The sequence below is a fragment of the Castanea sativa genome, chromosome 6 (assembly GCF_040712315.1).
Source record: "Castanea sativa cultivar Marrone di Chiusa Pesio chromosome 6, ASM4071231v1".
In the NCBI taxonomy this organism is placed as follows: Eukaryota; Viridiplantae; Streptophyta; class Magnoliopsida; order Fagales; family Fagaceae; genus Castanea; species Castanea sativa.
This window is the reverse complement of record NC_134018.1, coordinates 13,557,349-13,582,274: the sequence shown is the minus strand read 5'-3', so window position 1 is coordinate 13,582,274 and position 24,926 is coordinate 13,557,349. Positions and strand designations below refer to the sequence as shown.

The 24,926-nt window shown below is 32.5% G+C and overlaps 2 protein-coding genes across 2 annotated transcripts; one reads left to right on the top strand and one right to left on the bottom strand.

Annotated features, from left to right (window-relative positions):
- Positions 1–12,509: 12,509 nt before the first annotated feature.
- On the top strand, positions 12,510–18,544 carry LOC142638932 (putative anthocyanidin reductase). The gene is made up of 6 exons (XM_075813012.1): positions 12,510–12,752; positions 16,744–16,911; positions 16,996–17,213; positions 17,304–17,463; positions 17,984–18,191; positions 18,284–18,544. Exons 1-6 carry the CDS (start codon positions 12,599–12,601, stop codon positions 18,438–18,440), a joined length of 1,065 nt encoding a protein of 354 aa, XP_075669127.1. The 5' UTR covers positions 12,510–12,598; the 3' UTR covers positions 18,441–18,544.
- Positions 18,545–21,192: 2,648 nt separating this feature from the next.
- Positions 21,193–24,164, bottom strand: LOC142637900 (uncharacterized). Its single transcript, XM_075811863.1, has 2 exons — positions 22,658–24,164; positions 21,193–22,002 (listed from the first exon to the last, which is right to left on the bottom strand). Exons 1-2 carry the CDS (start codon positions 23,346–23,348, stop codon positions 21,371–21,373), a joined length of 1,323 nt encoding a protein of 440 aa, XP_075667978.1. The 5' UTR covers positions 23,349–24,164; the 3' UTR covers positions 21,193–21,370.
- Positions 24,165–24,926: the final 762 nt, after the last annotated feature.

The following is a 24,926-nucleotide window of genomic DNA, read 5'->3' as shown; positions in this document are numbered from 1 at the left end:
TGTGCATATGCCTTTTTCCCCCTCTTTTCCATGCATTCAAAGTGAGAATTTCTTTAAGTCCTCTGCATTTTGAAGTGCATATGGGTCGAGGATTGAGGATTCTCTGTTTGACTAAGGATTTTTTATTCAAATAAATTTGGTTGATTGCATGTTTTATTTTCCCGTCTTTTAAATTGAGGATTTTATGAAGGTGGTGCCAATGAGGGTGAGAGTGGAAGTTGGTGAAAAAGAGTATAAAATAATAGGATGAAGAACTACAGTGGCTCCAACAACTGCAAATAGGGCTGTGTAAACAAATTGAATTTTGTTGAGTAGTGAATGTTTGAGTTCATTGTCAAGCTTAGCTCAAACTTGAACCAAGTTTACAAACAATGATCAAGCTTGAGCTCATCATAAAGTCTAAAAAGTTGAACTTGGCTTGGGTCACTTTGATTTATTACTCAAGCTGAGCTCGACCTCAATATCAAGTCTTTGAACTTGAGATCCAACACAAGTACATTATCAAGTCATATCAAAGCTTATTTTGTTTGGGTGAGCGGTCTCAACTCCTAATTAATTAAGGGTTATGTTAATAGATACTTTTAAGGCAATTGTTAATAAACTATAATAGGAAAGTCTTGACGTCACTTTTATAGGAAATATAAAAAATTGCCAACAACATTTATTATTTTATCATTTTTCCAATAAAATGTTTCTAAAAATAACTCTTAAAACCAATGCCCTAAAAGGTATTGGTTAACATTTCCCATTGATTAAAGGCTTAATAAGATATGAGTTTATTTGTCAAGCTCATATCAAGTTATTACCAAACCTAGAAGCAAGCCTCGACTCAACTTGTTTTATATTGAGCCTTAATATTTAAGAGCTAGTTTGTAAACTTTTTGTTTTTGTTTTTGGGGCTTAGGCTCAACTCGTTTATAGACAAGTCTAAAACTTAAGTTCAAACTTGGCTTGTTTATAAACAAACAACTATGAATAAGCTTTTTATAGAGCTAAGCCCAGGATTTCTATGAACAACTTGGTAGGTTTGCAACCCTAACTACAAATATTATTTGCTCACAAGTTAGGTTGTTGGAGCTCTAACGATGGAATTGACTCCCCAAATTTTAGGGTAAAAGAGGGGTTTAGCTCATTGTTCAAAGAGCATTGCTATAGAAAATTTATGCTCACTTATGTGGGATGCCATTCACCTCATTCAGGGCCCATCATGACAAAAGGATGAGGGAGGGTGAAAATTTTCTATGCCTATTTAAATTTATAATTACTTTAAGTTGAAAATGCCTAAGAAACAAGAAAAAAAAAAAAAAAGAAAGAAAAGAGGGTGATTTTTTATATTTTATTTTATCACTTTTTTTGGGGCACTAACTAAAAGATGTATAGTTTCTTAAATTTCTTGTCCATATGTGGGTGAGAAGAGGTGGGGAATTTTCGACCTGTTCATTATCAATCCTTTATGTTTCACCAAGATTTATTTTAATCTTTTAACTTTACTTTTTGTTCATTTCAGTCCTCTAACTTTCAAGTTTATTCAATTAAGTATTTTCCATCATTTTTTGTTATATGTTGTGATTAATTTTCCAATTTTTTAAAATTTTCTTTAAATTATTTAAATTAAAAATTTTAATTAATAGTTGAAAAATATTTTTCAGATTTTTTTTTTCAAAAAAATTTAACAAAAGGTAACGAAAATGCTTTAATTGAATAAATTTAAAACTTAAATAACTAAAATAAACGAAACAAAGTTAGAGGACTAAAATGAATTTTGAAAAAACTTGTAAGTTTTATATTTTAACCTTTTATCTATTTTATATAGTTAATATTTTATTTTATGGATCTAAAACAATACAAATTGTCATATTATTTAAATAATTGGGTGACCAATACAGTTTGAGATTTGTAAATCCTAACTTGAATCAGGAAATAGATCAATTTCAAATAAAAATAATAATTTTTTTCACCCGAACATGGTCCACATCCCATGGAAAAAAGATTTCCCTCCTAGCATGTCATGCTTGTACTATTGACTGACGATCAAGAATAGTGAAGAGGATGAGAAGAATGAAGCTGAAGAGAGGAGTGATGTGGCTGAGACTCCTGTGGTGCCAAGCACCCTGAGAAAAGCTGCAGCCAGTTCGGCTCTCTCGGGAAGTTGCAGACAGAGAATTCAGTGTATAGTACAAGGCATTCAGTGAGGTTGTTGGAGAAATATCAAAGCTTTCTGTTCAATTTGTAAAGGATATGATTGGTAATTTACGACTGGTTTAGTAATGTTATTCTGGTAATGTTGTTTAAATATTAGAGAAATATGTGTAGGTGAAAAAGTATTGTGAAAAAACATGGTGTTGTTTAAACAACAGTTTTTGTTACACAACTAAACCCACTTAAATTGTTTAACACATATCTGAAGGTTTTTTTTTTCCTTTCTAAACTAAGAATTATCTTTGATTATTTTGTGTGTGTGTATTTGAAAGTCTCCTATTTGTTTTGATGAAAAGGAGATTGAAAGAGGTTCGTGTGGGTTGGGGTTTGAGTTGAAGCAGGTTTGGGTATGTGATTTGGAGAATGGGCTTTGAGTTTCTGGTGTATGGTGTGGGTTTTTTGTCTTTTGCTTTTTCTTCAGCTAACGACGTCGTTCGTGAGCTGACAGCAGTGCATTTCAATTTGATGTGAAACGGTGCCGTTTGTGATGGCTAACATGACGAGATATATATATACACACACACACGTTGAGTGTGTCTTGGTGCCAGCATGTCACTTGATGGCCATATAGGCGAGTCCACTAACTGAGGGGTTGCTTTTTACTAATGAATGGAAACTTCAAAATTTAAAATTCACTTTAAGGTTTAAAATCCAAACAACCACAAATTTATGGGGTATATTATGAAATTTACCCATAGAAATATTCAATGACTAATGGGGCCCCTTAATATAGCTATCGTAAATTCAAATTTGGTCCAAAGGGGTGAATGACCCAAACATTTAAAATGCAACTGTATGGGGTTAAAACTGAGCAACCCAAGAATTGAGACCTAAAGAAAAACAACTAATTTGTAGAGGTGGGTAAGAAACTAACTCACAAATTTTTAAGGAAAACTCAAATGAAATAATAACAAGTACAGATAAAATAGGGTAAAAAAGAAGATATTTTGCTCTTGTAGAACTTCCTCAGTAAATCCAAAGAGAAATACAATTCTTTGATATCATAACTTACAATGAAGCTTATACAATACTTTTACGATCATTTTCCTTAGACTCAATTTTTTCTAGATACATTGTGCCCGTGACTTCTATTTATACTGAGGTTGGATTCATCTCTATCGTCCACCTTTAGGGCCGATATGTGCAGCAGGGAGAAAACTTGCCCCGTCCCCTACTTTCCCTTCTTTTGAGGTTAAGAATTTGAGATGAGTAGGTGATAGGCTACTAGATCACTATTCAGAGGTGTCACTCAATCATAAATGAGGTATGGTTGTTTTGAAGTGCATTTAATGTGGAGGAGATGATTGCTCCTTCCGAAAGTTTCTTCCTCCCTTATCTTGGGCTCTGCGTTCCTTTGCCGAAATGTCAATAACTTATAGGTTCCATTGGTCACAAATGTATTTTTTAGGTCTATTTGCTCTTCGAACTATTTCCAAAGAATAGGTGATCATTAGAGAGATCTTGGAATTCGCGGTGGCAGTCCCTCTGGCTTATCTAGGTTGGATCTTTGGATGAGGTCAGGGTGAGCTTTGCCTAGGCCAACTCCCTTTTATTTGGGCTCAGTATGCTTGGTCTAGGCTTTCCCTCTATTATTAAATGATTGAAATATTTTCGGCCTTTAGGCCCACTTTTTTGGATTTTCCCTGTACAGTCACCAAACATATATCTGTGTTTGCATGTTTGGTATGCAGTCGCTGCTCTAGGAATTTTTCTCAGAGTGTTCATTAAGAAGCATAAATTATACAATCTAATAAAAAGAAAAATTCATATATTGACAACAACAACAACAACAATAAAAAAATATGCAAATACATAAAGTTTACAATTGCCTTTAACGAGTTTTCATATTTTAAAATCATTGCATGTCATTATTAATGCTACAAGCTACATTTCTTTCAATGTACACAATTAATCAATCATTCATCCACTGAATGTAGAATAAATTATGGAACAAAATTTAATTTTATTAGCATGGTGCTGCCCCTGTTGGTATGACACTTTATTGTTGTATGAGACCAAACATTAAAAGTTTGTGACTTGGTATTTAGGTGCTGTCATGATGTTTGGCTTGACCTAAAGAATTGTTTTATTATTGTTATATTATATTTTATATTTATTTTATGATTGGGTGTTTTGTTTTGTTTTATTTTTATTTTTTCAAAACTCGTTGATTTTTTTAGTTTTTCCTCAAGAATTTTTTTTTTTTGATTTCTTAGTTAGAAGAATATTGCACATATAATGACATTTCTGAATTTTTGATCTCCACCTCTTCCTTCTACTAATTCTTTTTCAAATAGTAAATAATCAAAACAAAGAGAAAAAAATGAGGGGAAAAAATCATTAAGGCCTTTCAAAGATGAAAGGTACATGCGTCACAACAAAGGTCATGTTTGGGGCCTTTGGGTTAAGTGTTAAATCAATACACATGTTCAGTAATTGGGGGCACCGTTCGTGATCAAATCATGGGCCATATGTTTGTACTCGAATCTGTCATCACTATATAGTAAACTAGTCGCTAATTCGTGTTATGCATGGAAACCTACTTATTTGTGAGGTAAACTAAAATAATTTTATAAAATATTAAATTAATTAAAAAACTACACCATTACATGATTTGCTCTTGTGTGACTTCAATTTGTTTTACAATTTGATGAAAAAACCATTGCTTGAACGTGTAATGACTTACAAAAAATTTGTCAGACAATTTCAGATACTGTAAAAAATAACTTAAAAATTTAGATATTAAAACTTCTGAAAGACCAAAAGATATTAAAGAATCAAATGATTCACGGCTTAGAAATTATTGAAACAAAACAAAATATATATATGACTACAAAATAGAAAAATATACATTTCAAAAGAATAATCCATGGTTATAAGTTTGCACCCAATCATAAAATATCATGTTAGTGAAGTAGAGAGATAATAATAATAATAATAATAATAATAATAATAATAATAATAATAATAATATCAACGTTTGAGTTTGAGTTTAGGTTAGACTTGTTAGAGAGACAGAGTTTCACTCCTTGTTAAGTTTGGATTAAACAAAAATAATTGTGTTTAAAGAAAATGATGAGCTTCAGTTTAAGTTGGACTTGTTAGAGAGATAGAGTTTCACTCCTTGTTGATAATTTTATTTAAATATTGTGCTGACATGGAAAATTGTGAGAGTTTCAAAAGTTTCGGTTATATATATATAATCTCTTTAACATACTTTTTCCCCCATCTAATGAATTGGACTTAGAAAGGAATTTTAGGGATTGGATTAAAAACATTGCAAATAAAACATGTGTAATATAATATAAATTTATTAATTTGCATAAATATTCCTAAAAAATACTTCCATTTATAGGAGAAAACTCAAATATTCCTAAAACTATATATGGTTTTATACTTAAAAATACAATATACCAAGAGTCTTGTAACTTAAAACCGGCACTTCCTAATATTTCTAATAGGGATATACACAGTTCAAATCTTTCCACTTTCACTTATTGATGTATCAAAACCAAAAGTATAACACACGAGCATAATGAACTATATATATATATTTACTTGTACAAAAGTACCCAAATATTACATTTCAATACTTTAATAGCACTAAAGTTAAATGTTAATCTCTTATCAGCACTAAATTATTATGCCAAGTTGTATATTATAATTTCTAAAAGAATTATATGTTTTCTATTTATATTAAGCACCCATCTTTTCTATATATTCATTTTCTCTTCTTTAAAAAAAAAAAAAATTGGATGATTAGATTTTAATGTTATATATGTGTGTGTGTGTTTATACATGCAATATATTAAATTACTTAATTAACTAATATCATGAATTCTTATATAAAATAAAGCTAATATTATGAATTATTCCGTTTCTAAAAGTATCTTACAAAATTATATAAGATGACATATGTATGCTACTAAATTGAAAAGTGACAAAATTTGGTTACAAACTTGGTTATAGTTTAAGGCTAAAAGTTCTTTTAAAAAAAATTTAACATTGTTGCATATTTTGAAAATTTAACTGCTGATTGTATGTTTTTTACACTCTTAACACACATATCAAATTTTGTATCAATTGGATGTTATTTACTACATGATCCATAAAATTATTTTTTATGCATAATTTTAAATTACAAAAACTTGTAATTTTAATAACTAATTGATGATATAGTTATTAATCTTTGATTTTCTTAAAATTTTGCATGTATAGAAGATATGTAATCCAATGGCAAATTTGTTAAAATTTATATCCAATAAAAAGATATAAAGTAAAGCTATAGCCGTTAATTGAAAAATAGTAGAGGAATATTTAATCTAACAAATAAAGTACTTTTTAAATAAAATCTGTAATATACATATAGATATTTCTATTTTTTTCTTTTTTCTTTTTTTTTTTGCTATTTTTTTAAAATATAAAATTAAATAAAATATGTATATGTTACAGAAAGTATAACCAGCTCAATTGGCATTTTCGACGATGAGATTTCTAAAAATTGAAAAAGGACGGAAAAAAAAAAGGAAAGAAAAATAAAAATCCCAACGGTTGATAGAGTGGCAGCCGATGTTGATGTCACGGACTCACATACATCAAATTGTCCACCACATTCATGCACGTGACGTAGTGTGATAGTCACGACAAAACATGTTTTAGACGGTTAAGAAAAGATCAAATAAAATCAAATCATGTAGTAATCTCTAGCTAAAATGTCAATTTATTGATTTTTTTTTTGAGAAACCAATTTATATATATATTTATATATATATATTTATATAAATATGTAAAGGTGAGAGAAAATTCAATTAGTGTTTAATTTTGTGTCATATGTCCCATCTAATCTAAATTTTTAGATTTTGAGCCAAGTTAATTAATTCAGTCTAAAAATTGGAATACTAACTTTGCGTTACGTTTCTCATCTAATATAAATTTTTTAATTTTTGTACCAAGTGAGTTAATTTAATAAAAAAAATGAGGAATTCAATATAAATAAACTAAAAAAAAAAACTAATCATATATATATATATATATATATATATAATTGAATTTTGCTTTTGTTAGATTTCTATACAAATTAAATTATTTAGATTTTTATTGTTATTTTTCCTATGAATTAATGAACTTATTTTTTATATTGTTTTTATTTAGATATTTTGTATGCTAGTATGTTGAATGTAACAAATTGTTATTGGGCTGAACGATCTCATGCACCTATTCTCATTCAATTTAGGAGATACTATTGGATCAATTTATTCTTTTATTATTGTGTTGTATTTAGGTTGCATTTGGCATGGCTTAAAAAGCCAGCTTATTTTACTAATTATCTTATTTTTGCTGCTATTCTTGGGTTCTACTACATTTTTTGATATTATTTATGAGTTTGATTGTACTATTTCAACTAATTTTTACTTTTATCATTTATCATTTCCGTGTATAAAGTATAAACACGAGTTATGTACTGGTTTATTGATATCAGTAGACAAGTGATGTATTTAAATGCTATTCTTATAATAATTAAAAAAAATTAGCAAACCTAAGGCATATTTACCTGTATTCCTTTTTGGAAGATATCATGGCAGTGGTAATAGAAATGAAAATTACTATTTGTACTTATCCTATGCTTGATTGGGTGGATTTTAGGGAGGATGAAAAAAAAAAAAGTGGAAAATAGGAAAGAAAATGAATGGGAAGGGTGTTTAGTTAAGAGGGGGAGGGGGAGAGAAAAGTGGTAGGGCCCATAAGTTTTCTCTCCTCCCTCTTCAAAATATAATCTCTCCAAATTGAGGAGAAAATTAGAGTGAAAAGTGAAAAAAATATTTGGACAAAACTACCTCCACCTATTTTAACCTTTCTGGCTCTTTTTTTTTTTTTTTTTTCCCTCTTTTGACTTTTCCTTTGTAATTCTGGCCTTTTGTCGTTGTTGTTGTTTTTTTGTTTTTTTTTTCTTTCTTTGGTTTTGTAAGGTGGTGGGTTCTTCTTCTTTTCCTTCTTTTTTTTTCTTAATTTTTATTTCTATTATTTTTTTAAAAAACACTTTTAAATGATTTATTATGTTATTTTTTGAAATGTTCACTTTCATCTATACACAATTTTTTGAAAAAGTATAATGTATTATGATGATGTCGAAAAAATCACAAGTAAGCTGCAAGTACTCCTCAAACCAAAGCAACACCTGCAAAAAGAAAATAGAGGACCTTAAAGAGAGCACCGGTGTGGTACCGGCCAAAAACCCTCCGAATGTCAGGTTAGAATCTATTTTTTTTTACAACCCTAGAGTGCCAGAGTCGAGATAATTATGCGTACCTTGATGCTAGGGTTTCTGGGGTATTTATATCGATGTAGGGTTATCATTCCTGTCTTGGTCAGGAGTCTTTTTCCTTTCAGGATAATACTTCTTTTTACTCTCCATTCCTTCTTGAGTTCTTTTCCATATAGGAGTCTTTTTATTATGGTCAAACGTGTAACGCAAGAACTCCAGGTGTGCACGCTTGTGTGGAGATCAAGTAAAGCCACGTCAAACATATCGTGTGACGCACGATTAAGGATTTATGACAACTAATCATACTGGACGGATACCAAATGATGGATCCGTCATATATATATTCTTGCGGTATCAATCCGTCGACCTCACTCCATCGTACTGCTTAAAGAAAGATTCGTCTCATACTTTTATCCTCTTCATATTACTTTTTATTTTATTTAAGAGGGACATGATGGTAAATTTATACAATTATTTTTTTTTTTTTTGGGAATAGGGGAAGGGGAAATCTAGACTGAATACTTAGTGGAATGGAATATAGACTTAAACTCACACGCCAACTCTAAAACTGCATGCAGCAATTAGAGTTGCGGAGCGAGTTTTAAGTCCCTCTCCTAACATAGACATTTTTTTCAACCAAACTAAAAAGTTTTCCATCCCTCCACTTTTCCATCCTCTCAACTAAACACAAATGAGAAAAACTAAAAACTTTTCTATCTTTCCACTTTTTCATTCTTCCTCTATTCTCTATCCTCTCACTTTTTCATCTTTCCAACTAAACGAACCCATGGCACCAAGTCAAAAAGTGCAATTCAAGTTTTACAGCTGTAAAAGTTTGAAATTCATTTGTACACTGTCATTCAAGATGGGGTGGCCGGTGGTGTACTTGTACCCACTGATTTTGTTTTTTATTTTCTTTATTTTTTGTAATAGCTAATTTTTATTTTCCAGTCGAAATCCGACTTATTTCGGTACGACTGAAACAACTCTGACAAGATTAGTAGTTAAACTGGATGAAATAGCCGCATTTTAATGTTATACATACATACATACGTGTATATATATATATATATATATATATATATATATATATATATATATGTTGTGTGTATATTTATACATGCAATATATTAAATTACTTAATTTATTAATATCAAGAATTATTTCGTGTCTGAAAGTATCTTACACAATTATATAAGATGACATATATATGCTATTAAAAATTGAAAAATATTTAAGGGGTGCTTAATCTAACAAATATAGGGTCCGTTTGGATAGAATTTATTGCTGAAAATTGAAAACACTGTAGCAAAATAATTTTTAAATGTGTAAATAGTACCGTAAGACCCATTTTTAATAAAAAAGTTGCTAAAAATAATATTTGTGGGTCCCGTAAACAGTGCATGAATACACTGTTTACGCAGAAAAGTCAAAAGTTACGGCTACTGTTTATGAACAGTGCATGAACAGTAGCCGTAACTGACAAATTTGTCGTGACAAAAAAAAAAAAAAAGGAAGGAAACGTGAACGTGAAACACAACCAAATTTAACCCGTATCCAAACGGATACATAGTATTTTTTTTAAAATAAAATCTGTAATATACATATATATTTATATTTATATTTATATTTTTTACTATTTTATATGCTAAATTATTTTTTTTCAAAATTTAAATTAAATAAAATATGTATATGTTAAAGAAAGTATAAATTCCATGTTCTATACTACTAACGGGCTCAATTGTATATTTTAACGATGAGATTTAATATATATATATATATTGAAAAAGGAAAAAAGAAATCTCAACGCTTGACAGGGTGGCAGCCCGTGTTGATCACGGACTCACATTCATCAAATTGCCCACCACATACATGCATGGGACACAGTTGCACAACAAAACATGTTTTAGCTTTACATGGTAACACAGTTATGAAATTAAGGGCTGTTTGGATGGTTTTTTTTTTATCACTCAATTTCCGTCATTTATCACTCATTACTTATTACTCATCACTCATCACTTTAAAATACCACACCCGTTTGCCATCATCACTCACTTCCCATTACTCAATATTTTTCACACTATTTGTGGGTCCCATACCTGTCACTTGGTGCAGCTTTTTTTTTTTTTTTTCTTCTTCCCAGTACCCAGATCACCCGAACCCAGTGGAAAAAAAAAAAAAAAAACCTAGAACTGAAGACTGAACCCAGTAAAAAAAAAAGAAACCCAGAACTGAAGACCGAACCCAGTGAAAAAAAGAAAAAGAAAAAGAAACCAGAATTGAAGACTGAACCTAGTGAAAAAAAGAAAAGGAAAAAAAAAAAACCTGAACTGAAGACTTAGTGGAAAAAGAAAAAAAGAAAAAAAAAGTCAGTTGGTCAAAAGGTGTGGCTGAGTGAGTCCCTCATGTGTGTTTAATTACAAAAATACCATTGAGTTATGAGTTATGGAAACTGAAAATAGCTAAAATGTGTTTTCAGTTTCCATAACTCATAACTCAAAAAATCAGAGAATTGAGTGATGAAAACAGAGTTATGGAAGTAGAGTTATGGTGCTTCCAAACGGACTTCTCGCTATGGGTCCCACCATTTTTGAGTTATGAATTATGGAAATTGATAATCCAAACAACCCCTAAAGATCAAACCCATTCAAAAAAAAAAAAAAAAAAAAACCCATAAAACATGCATGTACTACTAGTACAACATTTCTATCAATGGCGGAGCTAGGAATTTGGGTCGGACGGCAAGATTAAAAGACAAGATTGAAAGTAAAAAATTAATCTACAAAAATTAATTAATATTAATAACAAAATAAGTAAACAATTATATGATAATGTAATTGTCATACAAAATCTAACATAAAATGTAAACTTTAATTTATTTTTTCACACCTAGCTTATTTTACTCAATTGCCTTCAACGATTATTCATATTTTGAAACTGTTGCATGATTTCTTCACACTCAATAGTCTTGAATATATCTTTCTCAATATATGTGACTAAGCAATCATTCATCCACTGATCTCCTATTCGATTGCGTTATCGATTTTTAATTATGTTCATTGCTGAAAAAGCTTTTTCAACAATACCTGTTGCAACTGGTAAGATCAATGCCAAAGTCAATAATGAGTAAACCAATGGATATGAAACATTCTTTTTCATTTCTACCATCTTTTCAACAAGTTGTCCAATTTCTTTAAGTGCTAAAAACTCTTTAGTGGACCACATGTCATGGATGTATGTCCCAAGTTGGTTATCCAAGAAAGAAACTTGAATGGTTGAAAAATCACTTGGATAAAACTAATCAAGCTGAATCAATTTCATTGAATAGTAAACTTCTACAGGCTGCTTGGTATAGAGCATAAAAAAATTCTACATGCAACTTTGTCTAGTCCATCAAGTTTACTAAGTGGGACCCATTGATTTTATATATAAAATTGTACTACTACTGCGAGTAGAAGTCTACTACTACTAGGAAAGCTGGAAAGGTAACGTGAATTGACTATATTGGATTATTATTATTATTTTTTTGCCTTTTGTGTAGTGGCAAATATGGTATTTCAATTATTAGTCAAAACATTTGAAAGTTCAGGGCACCTGCCCCCCCCCTCCGCCCTATTCTATTCAATGGTTGGGGTTGTGTCCGTGCATCAGTGCAGTGGATACGTTAAAATGCGAATACATGACTAAAACCTTCTGTCCCTAACATCTTTGCCGTCAAATGAATATGTACAAATGGCAAAGATAATTGAACACGTGGAACAGTGGAAGGCAATCATTGATGACATAGACCATCATAATCTCTAAATTTGTTAATGTTTATGCTATGATGTAATTGCATTACCATCTTAGTCAGCCATATCACATTTAATATTAAATGTACTATCATGACCCGCAAATATGCTTAATTCTTTTTTGCTTTCTGTTTATGAATATGACCCGGATATATGCTAAACCTGTCTAGTTGTTCTCAATTTAATACAGTAGTTTAAAAATATAAAATATAAACAATCTTATGCAATTATGACTAATATGAACTTTCACCATCATTAATGTTATATAATTCCCTCATCATAGACAATTGACCAGAATGAAAGATTTATACGAGAGGCTTCTATTGGAGTGAACAGTTTTAAAGAAATGGAGGGCCAAGAAGAAATTTCGGAGAGCAATAGAGAGAGAGAGAGGGTTCCAACATACTGTGTTACTGGTGCAACAGGCTATATTGGGTCTTGGTTGGTTAAGACTCTCCTTGACAGAGGCTACAAGGTTCATGCCACTGTCCGAGATCCTGGTCAGCAACTCTTACTCAATACTCAGAACTCCTCCTTTTGCTCTTTTTCTTCGTTCTTTGATGTTTTTGGCTTGCTTCTAGATTTGCTAAAGAGAGAGAGAGAGAAAGTGTGTGTGCTTCTGGTTTGATTACTGATACTATTAAGGAGAGAGATTGAGCTTTGAATCCAGCTTTGTTGAAATGGAAATGGTTGAAAACATGAGAGAAGAAAAGGTTTAATTGCTGATTTTTTTATAGATGAAATTGCTGACTATTCGTTGTGTGTCTATATATATATATATGATTTTGCATTACCTTCCAGCGCTTCTACAAAATATTAAACTATATATAGAGCATATGGTTGCAAGAATATATATATATATATATATATATATATATATATATATATATATATTTATATTTATATATATATTTTTTTTTGAGAAAACCTTCCCAATGGGAAAGAAGTTGCAAGAATATTTTTTATGTTCATATTAGAAATTTCGGTGTAGCTGCTTTATAGGAATTTGTTTTGGCATGGCGTGGAGGTCACGTATTGATTTTGCACTATCAATTGATTAACCATTTTTCTTGCAAATTATGTGATATAAATTCTCAATTAGCATGACAAAATTTCATGCCAAGGTAGAACAATCTTATAGATCAGACTAAAAAATTAAGAACATTATGGTTGGTAATTAACAATCTGTTCTCAGAAAACAAGATAACAAAGCAGATTTTCCTTTTTCTTTTTTTGGATAGTTGAAACTGAAAACAGAAAGCCTCGAAACATAATATTAGATATTGACTGCATTTCTAAACGATAATTTTATAACACTTTTTGAAAATTATCTTAACAACATGTTTAGGTCATTGTTTTATGCCTTTTTTGTGAATATGAGATCATGAATTTTTTCTTAGAACAACCTTTTAAGTAGGGGTGGCAAAATTTGACACGACTCGCGAACTCGACACGACACGACACGAAATTAGCAGGTTATGGGTTGAGGCTTAACGGGTTCGTGTCATATTCGGGTTGACACGACTAACCCGTTTAATAAATGGGTTGGGTTAGGGTTGAACACATAGAACCTGTTTGACCCGTCTGACCCGTTTAATTAAATGATATTTTACCAATATACCCTTCAAACTCTAGGTATATAAACTTATTAGTTGTTGTGATTTATTTTCTTTGACATATTGTGATTGATTATTTGTGATATTGGGATATGCTTTAACTTTGAATGATTATTTGTGATGCAGTTATTCGTTAGTTCTAAATTTTATATTAAAAATATTTATTTGTTTGTTTTTTCATTAATTTTTATTTTTCATTTTGATAAAATCTGATAAACAGGTCGACACGACTGACCCGTTTAATAAATGGGTCGTGTTAGGGTTGAGAAATCTTGACCCGTTTAATAAACAGGTCGGGTTAGTGTTGACCTATGTAGTCGAATACTCATGACTTGACACGACACGAACCCGACACGCGAACACGAATTACCACCCCTACTTTTAAGAAGAAAACAAAAATCCTTAGAACAGGAGTCTAATAAGCCCAAGTGAATTTAAGGTCCATGAATAAAGTTTATGAATTCACTTGGGCTTATTAGACTCCTGTTCTCAGGATTTTTGTTTTCTTCTTAAAAGGTTGTTCTAAGAAAAAATTCATGATCTCATATTCACAAAAAAGGCATAAAACAATGACCTAAACATGTTGTTAAGATAATTTTCAAAAAGTGTTATAAAATTATCGTTTAAAAACGCAGCCAATATCCAATATTATATTTCGAGGCTTTCTGTTTCCAGTTTCAACCACCCAAAAAATGAAAAAGGAAAATCTGCTTTGTTATCTTGTTTTCTGAGAACAGATTGTTAATTACCAACCATAATGTTCTTAATTTTTTAGTCTAATCTATAAGATTGTTCTACATTGGCATGAAATTTTGTCATGCTAATTGAGAATTTATGTCACATAATTTGCAAGAAAAATGGTTAATCTGTTGATAGTGCAAAGTTTAATGCCTTTTTTGTGAATATGAGATCATGAATTTTTTCTTAGAACAACCTTTTAAGAAGAAAACAAAAATCCTTAGAACAGGAGTCTAATAAGCCCAAGTGAATTTATAAACTATATTCATGGACCTTTCTTATGCTTTTGTTTTTCCATTTCAGCTAAATCATGGAATCTATTATCATTTTTTTTTTCAAATTCTAGTCATAAGTTTCTCTTTTAACTTTTAAAATGAACTAATTAGATTCAAAATACATTAAAAGCTTGGTTGGTATTGGGGAGCTTCTATCATTCTTGAACTTGAATCATTCAATTCCTCACCGAACGTGAAAGCCTATCTTACAATTATATGTTGGGAGTCCTCTCTATCATTCTAATCTATGGTATCCTTCTAGGAGACAAAACTTGATCCCTCCAATTCCCCAACTAGGACTTAGCTTAATCTTGTTGCTGTTGAAACACATGATGAAATTTTTTTAGTACTTGAAAAAGACATTTCGTTAATTAAATACATGCTCTAGGTTGTAGGTGGCCTATATTATTGCATACATACGTATACAATTGACTTAAGGGAGAATTTAAAACATTTAAGCCCACATAAATTATTTTTTGGTAAATTACATTTTGGGCCAACATAAAAGAAAAATTTTAAGCATTTTATATAACTCCTGTATACCAGTAGGTTTGTACTATTTTAATATGGATTTGATGAAGCAAAGATCCTTGCAAGTTGCAGCATGCAACCCAAGTCTTGGTTCAAGTGGTAAAGGACCAGGGTCATTTTGTATAAAATTTAATAGGCAAAAAACACAAAAAAAAACAAAAAACAAGAAACGATCTTTCCAAATCATGAACCATGGTAACGTTTTATTTAGGCTTTTTTTAGTTAAAATCCATTTTCTTCTTAAAAAAAATCCATTTAATCCCTTCACTACTTTACAGGCACATAATGTTGTTGCTCAATTTTAAGGAGGCAGTCGTGTTTTTGTGGTCGATAGTCCATGGGATGGTGTATCTAGGGAGTCAATTAACTCAATATATGCTTGAAGTAGACCACACATGAGGAAAAATTGTCTTATGAAACGGTTTTATAAAATATTATTTTTTACAACATATGTGAGTTCCTCACATATTTGTCTCATATGCTGTGAGAAAGAAGTCTTATGAAATTGTCTATACCTTCTCATGAATGAGAGATGTGGGAGTAGGAGGGTACGTTGTTATGCTTGCACCAAATTCTCATGTATGGCTCATTTCCAATTGGACCTGCAACAATTATCATTTGTCTCTGCTTCATAAAACAAGCCTCTCACAAGGTAGATCCTAGGGAAAGAGATACCTCCTCTCGGCCTTGGGCTTAATATATATAATAAGATTACAGAACCAATAATTTTTGTAACATTTTTTGCAATAATTTAGTTGACAGATTTTTATGAGTTCTTATTTGGGCCATTCACTTACATTACTTTATCATTTTTTTTTTATTCTTTTTTTTTTGAAAAGATAAAACTTTATCATCTACAAAGGCTCTAGAATTATTGTAACATATATTTATAACTGGTGGTAACATATGTCTAGTAGCTTCAAGAATTGCTGATTAGTAAAGGTCTGGCTTGCTGAAAATTAGTTCTCCTGGTAGAACTCGTAGAGCTAGAGGCTTTCTGCTCCATAAAGAAACCAATTTACTCCTAGAAATGTAGGGAAAGTTCCACTAAGAAACGGTTTAAGTGATTATAGAACCTCCAGACCAAGATTTATTTATATATCATGCACATCCCATTACTGTATACAAGAAATTATACTCCTTGTCACAAAGTGTAATGGTCAATGTATTGAGTTGATCATGTAGCTGCAATAACAAAGTACTATCCAGTTCGTTACCAATTCAAATTGCCTTTCTCCCTTGGTTTGAAATCAGATATCTGTACGTCTATTTCATCTTCTTGTAATTAGAGGTAGTATAAGTAGGCTAAATGGTTTCCTAATTTATCTCAGCAAAGTCATTATACCTATTATCCTTGTGGCCGAGCAGTAAACGGTTGAGATTGTTCCGGGCTGATTTGCAAGAAGAAGGGAGCTTCGATGAAGCTGTAAAGGGCTGTGATGGTGTGTTTCACGTGGCAGCTTCTATGAAATTTAGTGTTCTTGCAAATGAAGACATAGGTAATTCCATGAGAATCAATTACCAAGCTGTCTAAAAGTTTTCAGTTAACAAGTTAACACTTTGGTTCTTTTCTGAATTTGAAGAGACTTATGTTCAAACAAATTTCATAGACCCTGCAATCAAAGGAGCCTTAAACCTTCTTAAAGCCTGCTTGAAATCGAAATCTGTGAAAAGGGTAGTCTTCACATCTTCCGTTAGTACTATCACTGCCCAAGACAGCAGTGGCAATTGGAGACCTGTTGTTGATGAATCTTGCCAAACTCATGTTGATCATGTCTGGAAGACAAAAGCGAATGGATGGGTAATGTTCTCCCTCCCTCTTTTATTGTTGACATTGTTGTGCATGTAGTAGTTATATAATCATCTACCGTGGGGGATTTTGGTTTCATAGGTTTACGTCCTTTCAAAGCTTCTATCGGAGGAAGCAGCATTTAAATTTGCAAATGAGAATGGTATTGATCTTGTATCAGTGATAACAACTACCGTTGGTGGCCCATTCCTCACTTTTGATGTCCCATCGAGCATTCGAGTTCTCTTATCACCAATAACAGGTGATTTTGCAATTATCTTATGAGCTCTAAGTTCCATATGCTACAATTTCTTTAGGTTCTGATTTCTTTCAGTTTTACTCTTGTGCGCCTTTACTGTGTTTTGTGTTTTTCTGCAAATAAATTTATCATTTATAGAAAAGAAAATATAATCTCATGACATATTACTCAATGGCTTACTGCTCTCTACATGTCCAGAACAAAAGAAATAACTTGCTTACCAGAGGCAGAGGCACTGTCAATGTGAGGACATTCAATACTTTATCTACAATGACTAAAAACATCAATACTTCTAATACACTTTATTAACCTACTTCTCCAACTAATTCCTGAGATATCCTAATGTACAGTTGTACACACAAGTCCAAAATATCTCCAGCTCAAATAAATCTGAGTTTAAAACTTGTTTGCTTTACATCAAATGCATACCTAAAACTCTTTAGGGGAAAAACTCTTCCGGGGAAAAACTGCATGTACAAACAAAGTAAGATGTTTAAGCATGTGGAATTGATGATCTATGTAGGTGACCCTGAGTTATTTGGGATATTGTCTGCTGTGAACACAAGGATGGGGTCGATTTCTTTAGTTCACATCGAAGATTTATGCAGTGCCCACATGTTCCTCATGGAGCATGCTAAAGCAGAAGGTCGATACATATGCTGTGCCCAAAATTGTGAAATGTCCAAATTGGTTGAGCTCCTAGCTGAGGAGTACTCCAGCTCACATATTAGGTAGCTCCTTTTATTTTTCTATTTTAATTTTGAAGTTAAATGATATATCAATGGGAACTTTGAGATTTCCTATGATACCCTTATATATGCAGGTCAGTGGAGAAAGAAATCGATCTAGTACCTCCTGAAATTTCTTCGAAGAAGCTAAGAAATTTGGGTTTCAATTACAAGTATGGAGTAGAAGACATAATACATCAGACAATCACTTCCTGTCTACATTATGGCTTTCTACCTCAAAATGTTGAGTAATGTTTTTTGCTATAGTAAAAAAAACTGAACTTTTGAAATAAAAAGATGTAACGTTATTGTTGGTAGAAATAAATCAAAGAGAAAAATCAAACGATCAAATTCAAGCTTGATATGTGGTATGTGTAGTTTTCTGATATCCCAGTTTCAAAAAATTCAAAGCTATAATTAATGATCGGAATACGTGGGCCTGGATGCAAACTGATTGTAAACATGATTTGCGGTATGGGCTGACTTTGTAGGTGTTGATTCTAGATCCGAATTAACCTATAACTTCATGTTGATTTGAACTGACAAATGAAGGGTTAGTAGGTCATTATCAAAACACATTAATTACTAGTCTTAAAACTTGTTGGAGTTTAGGCATCAAGAATTGAATGGCCATAAGATGCTTTAAGTGCCAAAGGCAGCCATATATAGTATATGCTGCCTAAAAGTAGCTAACACATTAAATTGAAATGATGATGTATTGCAGCATAGCAATAACAAGATCTAACAAGAATATCAGAATATCAATCGGCTACCCAAACAAGGATATCAGAATAATACGAGGAAGTCATTTTACAAGTCAATAGTTGTGGAAATTATTGCGGAACAATAACAAGAAGATCAAGCAAGAATATAAGAATAATACAAAGAAATTGCTCTACATGCCAATATGTTGGAAATTAATGCAGAACAATTATATTCAGGCTACGCAGCTTTAGTCAAAAGACTAGCTCAACCTAATTAACAAAGTTCTACATTTGTTCCCTGAGGTGACTTTGGATTTTTATTGTCTCTTATTGATCTAAGTAGGACCATATTTCAGTTATAGCCTAGGCCACTCTGAGCTATCTACTTGTCCCACCATTTTTAGTTTCAAGGGTTATTGCAAATACTCTAGTTCATCTAGTTAGACTAGTACTTAACAGAAAAAGGACGTACCATTCTAATCATCTAGAAATGTGAACACATTATTCCAGTAAGTTTTAAGTTCAGAGAGAAAAAAAAAAAAGGTTGTTATTAGTTGACTCGGGAAGAAGCAAGACCAAACTATAGAAAATCATTAGATGGTTATTCGTTATATCTTTGTGCTTCCATTCTATTTGAGTCCTGGATTGAAGGCTTCCTATTGTGTTTTTATACACTAGGATTCTTTAGTTGTATTTGTATATTTAGCCAACCTCTCTAGGCGATGTCTGCATAAAATATTTCGACTGGTTTCTAGCCAGTGCAGAAGATTAACAAAATCTTTGTATGACACAGCAATGCCAGCCCAACAGTTGAAGTGTCTAAATCAAGGAGTCATAGAAACTGCACTAAATATCTTTCATTTGTGCTCATCTGCTACCAAACTACCCCATCTAAACATTCATGACTGAAAATGAATACCAATTCAATTTTCTCGGTACAAAAATTCAGACAAGAGTTGTTAGGTTAGGTTAGCATACATTAATGAGATGCATGTGCCAGAGAGCTTTAAATGCCTTGTACAGATGTTGAAGCAAGGAAATGAAATCAGCAATACATATCCAGGTGGAGGTCCTTGAAGGCCTTTCAAAAGTGAACAATAAAACTTCTATAAAACTGTAAGATAGAGACTGAGAGAGAGATGGGACCCTGACCTTGTCTTAAATTTTAGATGCTCCTAAGCCAACAGAATCCTTAAGCTCCAGAGGAAAGAAAACCTGATAATTAAAGAGTAACACACAGCATTTACAGCACAAAATTAAAAGTGAAAATTTTGAAGTGACACAAGATATGCCCGGAATGTTAGCAATATAACTTTTGATCCTTGGTTAACCTTTGAAGCATGTAACCCTCCAACAAGGACCACATCCACATGCTCCCTTTCACAAACAATAATGCTTGTGGCTGTTATTTACTTCTAAATTTGGAAGTATGCATACTGAAATACAAAAAATGCCAGTAAGAGTCTTATCTTCTTAAGCCACTAAGCCTCCCTTATATCACGATGGTTCCATGATCCGTTTATCTATAACTGAGATGCTGTCATTATAATTTTTTTTAAAAAGAAAAATGGAGTCTAAGTTTGAGTTCATTAATTTAATGGTTTTTTTGGTACCCTGTCTTCAATTGTTGTATGGCTAGTTAATATATAGGGTAAACAATTGATTTTGTTTAGTTTTGCATTTTGATGCACAAAATTCAAGCTGGCATCCTTTTTCAAAACTCATTAAGTTTTTACCTTATATTACTTTTATATTATTCCAGCATTATAGATTTAATCACCATTAGCACTGATTTTCAAGCTTACACCTGAGATTTGGATGCTTATTCATTATGACATGAATATAAAAATTAAAAAAAACTATGTTAGTTTGAGCAACTTGACACTGCCATGTGCATCTGAAAATTTCAATAAATATCATAATCAAAAGACTCAAATTGTTTCATTAAATTAATAAATGATTTCAAATGATTTTCAAAGAAGGCATCTTTCATTATATTATGCCATGATTTCACCAATACTAAAATATAAAATCTTTCATTCTTGAATGTTTCAGTACTTATTCAAATAATTGGTGATGGACTTTTTCACTTAAACTTCCTTTCTCAACAACCCAAAGCTAACTACCCTTAGGCATATCTACAAAATGTTTTGATTGTGCAGTATTTGACTTCAAACATGATCAAGAATATATACAGTTTGGTATTGATTTCTGCATTAACAACAACATGCATTGAATAAAGAGGAAGAATGGTAGTGTACAATAGCATGATAACTGCAAACTTAGGAAGAGGCTGATAATTAACGCAGAAAAGTACAAATCTTTAATATATTTGAAATTGAATAGAGGATGGAAAGAAAAATCAAATTCCTTACACAACAAAGAAAAGGGGGTAAACCTCTAGACAAAATTTCTAGAATAACCAAAACAGATTCACATAACTTCAATGTGATAATGTAAAGCATCTTTTATCTTTCTTCAAGGTTTGCATATTACCACAAAGCAAGGAAGGAGAGCTCTAGAATTGAGCAAATAAAGTTCCTCAATATTTGAATAAAGACCCACTTTACCAGCCAAAGAATCAAATCCTGTTTGTCCAGCCATTTCTTGTATATTTTCCAAAGGCCTATGGACCCTCCCAGCAATTACTCTGCAGACTATTAAAGCTTTCCTTGCAGCTGGTTCTTCCTCAAGAATTTCAATAGATTCAAAAGCTCTTCCACTTGTAGAAGTTGTGAAAACTCCTATTCCACCCTTGAGCTCCTTCTTGGCAGAGAATCCATTTCTAATAATTCGGCAAACACAGCATCTTTCTGATACACATAGACTTGAGGAACCATTTAGACCAAGAGAGCACACCACAGTTGTGCCATGGAACCTCAAAAGTTCATTACCATCAGCGAGGCACCGGGGATGTTTCTTGGGGAGTTTGCTGGCTTTGATTTTCACCATCTCCCTATATTCTTCGAATCGAGCTAGAGTTTTTTGCATATTATGAACTTTCAAAACTCTCTCAATCCGACCACAATGGTTTTCTGACTTTAACCAGCTTGTCCGGCATATAATTTCAACAATTTTCCTAGATGAGTCACCTTCCACAAGTTCAGTAACTGTCAAAAACAATAAATAGTGAGCCGCTGTCACCCTTTAAACCTTAGCAATTTCAAAATATCAAAAAAGTACTTCAGGAAACGGATATGGAACTGAAGAATGAATGAACATTAGAACAAACCCTCAACATGCAAGCAACTTTTGGGTGAATAATGAAAAAGACAAACTACTCATGATACAGAACTGAGATATTGATAGCTTTCAACTGAAACAAATAGAAAAATTAGACGTTACAGGTACAGAATTGCAAAAAGAAAGACCTGGTTCTAATTAGAAAGGCTTCTCTCAGTCCATAAAAAATTGGAGCTTTTTTTTTAAAAAAAAAATTTATAAATTTTAATTCTGGAAGGTAAAAATTGCAGGTGAATCCTGAATCTAGTTCCAAATCAAAAAGGAGATAAACCAGGCAAACACTCTCTGGACATAAAGCTGAAAAGGAATCTTACATTTGTAAAAGATTCCTTTGTATCTCAAAGTACTGATTTTGTGGTCAGGAGGCAAAGCAAAAAGAGGAAAATACCTCACCAAAATTTAGAAAGTACCAGTTCCTCAAAAAATATAAAAAAGTACCAATGAAAAAGTTTGGGAGAACCAGAATGAAGACAGCAACAAGGAATAAAATGGAAATGTAAATGAGGGTTTGGGCTTCTTTACCAGCATGCTTGGAGAGATGATGAGCTTCAGCAGCTTCCCATTTGCTGAACTGCTCACCACACTTATGGCAAGTCACTGTAGAAGACCCATTAGAATCTGTCTCAAGAGAGACCCTATTGCTTGAATGGATGCCACCACCACCAAAAATGCCAGACCCTTCTCTATCTGATACAAGAAAAGGAGATTTCCTTGGAGGAGTTGCTGAGGTCCTAACAGAAGGATTAAAGTAGTGCATTGTTGGGTGTCCACCAGGCCCAGGTGTCCCAGGCCTTAAAGTACCCACGAAAGTTGAACCACTGCCACCATTACTACCATTAGCACTAAGAACACCCCCACCACCACCACTATTAACACCACCACCACCACCACCACCAAACCCTTCTTGGAAACCACCAAAACCACTGATTTTGAGCTCACACCTTGAGTTACTCAAAATTACCTCATGGGTTATTGGGTTGAGGAACTCACTACTCCCAATAGATCTTGGACTACAACTTGGTGGCTTCTCTAAGTGTCTCTTACTTCCATGGATGACATCTTTGAGATTTGCTATAGACCTTGAACACCCTGACCTTCCTGCTTTTCTAGTCAAGATTGTGCTCAACTGCTTCCTTGATTTTGGGTCATGAACATCTGACGGTTCTGATTTGCAGTGTAAAGACTTCTTTAGAGAGAACCACACCGTTGGCATATTATCCCCTTATTTTCTTTTCCTTTTTCTAGCTTATTAGGCTCCAAAAGCTTCAAACACCTTTCACTTCAACTTTATTCCCACATTCTTCAATCTCAAAAGCACATCACTTTCCATTGCCATTGTCCATCCTTTACCCACCATTGAAAGCTGAAAAGGGTATCTAGATACCAACATTATCTCTGCACTTTCTTGCTTATCTCCTTCCCATTTTCAGAAATCAACCGCTTATCCAACAACTCAAAAACTAAAGAACCACTGAGGAAAAACCAAATCAAAATTTTTCATGAAACACCATGAAAAAATAAGATAACAAGAATTCAAATATTCTCAAAGTATGCTGTTTTTGGAGGCCACTACTAGAGCCACCGCACCATCATCACATGAAGCATTTTTGGAACTTTCTCTAGAATGGCTGTCTATGAGGCCTTAAGGAAGGAACCAAGTGAGACAATTGGACTTGAAAGTTAAAACAAGAACCTAAGGGTACCCATTTGATTTGATTAAGATTTAAGATAAAGAAATAAATTCAAGAAATGGAGAATCTTTGGCTCTTGGGGAACATGACAACCAACAAAGAAAAACCTTGTTCTGTGACACACCAATAAATGCGAGTTACTGTGAGGAAGTAAACAGTAAAAAAGACTCAGAAAGAGATAGTCCAAAAAAAATTGATGCCCAGTTAGGTACTCATTAGTCAAATTCAATTGAATTGAGGTGCTCAAACTACAAACTTCAAAGAACATGCAGGCAGGGTTGCTTTGGATGTGTCTGAAAGATACTGTATGGTAGCTCACAAGTAAAGCCAAAGATGTTATTATTATCATTAGCTGAAATGGTTATTATCCAAGCAGAATGCTACTTTTATTGTCCAATCCAAAAGCACTGTAGTCTTTGCTTATGCACTTGGCGGACTTTAGGTGCATATTATTTTCATTCTTGCTATTATTAAAAAAAAAATCAAGATGCGTAAGAGCATACCCATTCATTTATTCTAATTCTATCCTATTTTACCATTCAAAAAGTTATTTTATCAATTATACAATACAATTTTACAATTTCTCAACATTCAATCTTCTATTTTACCATACTACACATTAAAATAATATAAATATAATAATATAAAAATATTTCCCAATTCTCTCAATTCTCTCTCTGATCTCTGTATCTCTTTACTCTGTCAAACTTCTTTCAGTTACACCAACACCACCGTCCACCTTCTCTCAGTCACACCACCACACCGTCCACCTTCTCTCAGTCACACCACCACTGTCCACCATCCAACTTCTCTCAGTTACACAAAAATCATTCACAAACCAGAGAGAGAAAATCATTCACAAACTAGTTAAATTCACAAACCAAAAATCATTCAAAAATCATTCACAAAATCCAGAAATCACAAACCAAAAATCCCACGCCGCCGTTGCACCACTGACCCACGCCCACATCAGTCACAAACCCACCACCGCTAGAAATCCACACAACTCGCCGATCTCCACCGGTAAAAACCCAAATCACTCATCGATCTCCGATCCAAATCAAAACAAGAAACCCATCACTCACCGATATGTTGATTTT

Excerpts from the sequence above, each read along its gene's own strand:
- LOC142638932 (XM_075813012.1), top strand. The coding sequence starts at position 12,599 with ATGGAGGGCCAAGAAGAAATTTCGGAGAGCAATAGAGAGAGAGAGAGG. Across the intron at positions 16,912-16,995 it reads TCTTGCAAATGAAGACATAG|AGACTTATGTTCAAACAAAT; the intron begins GTAATTCCATGA and ends CTGAATTTGAAG. Across the intron at positions 17,214-17,303 it reads AGACAAAAGCGAATGGATGG|GTTTACGTCCTTTCAAAGCT; the intron begins GTAATGTTCTCC and ends TTGGTTTCATAG.
- LOC142637900 (XM_075811863.1), bottom strand. The coding sequence starts at position 23,348 with ATGCCAACGGTGTGGTTCTCTCTAAAGAAGTCTTTACACTGCAAATCA. Across the intron at positions 22,003-22,657 it reads TCATCTCTCCAAGCATGCTG|TTACTGAACTTGTGGAAGGT; the intron begins GTAAAGAAGCCC and ends TGTTTTTGACAG.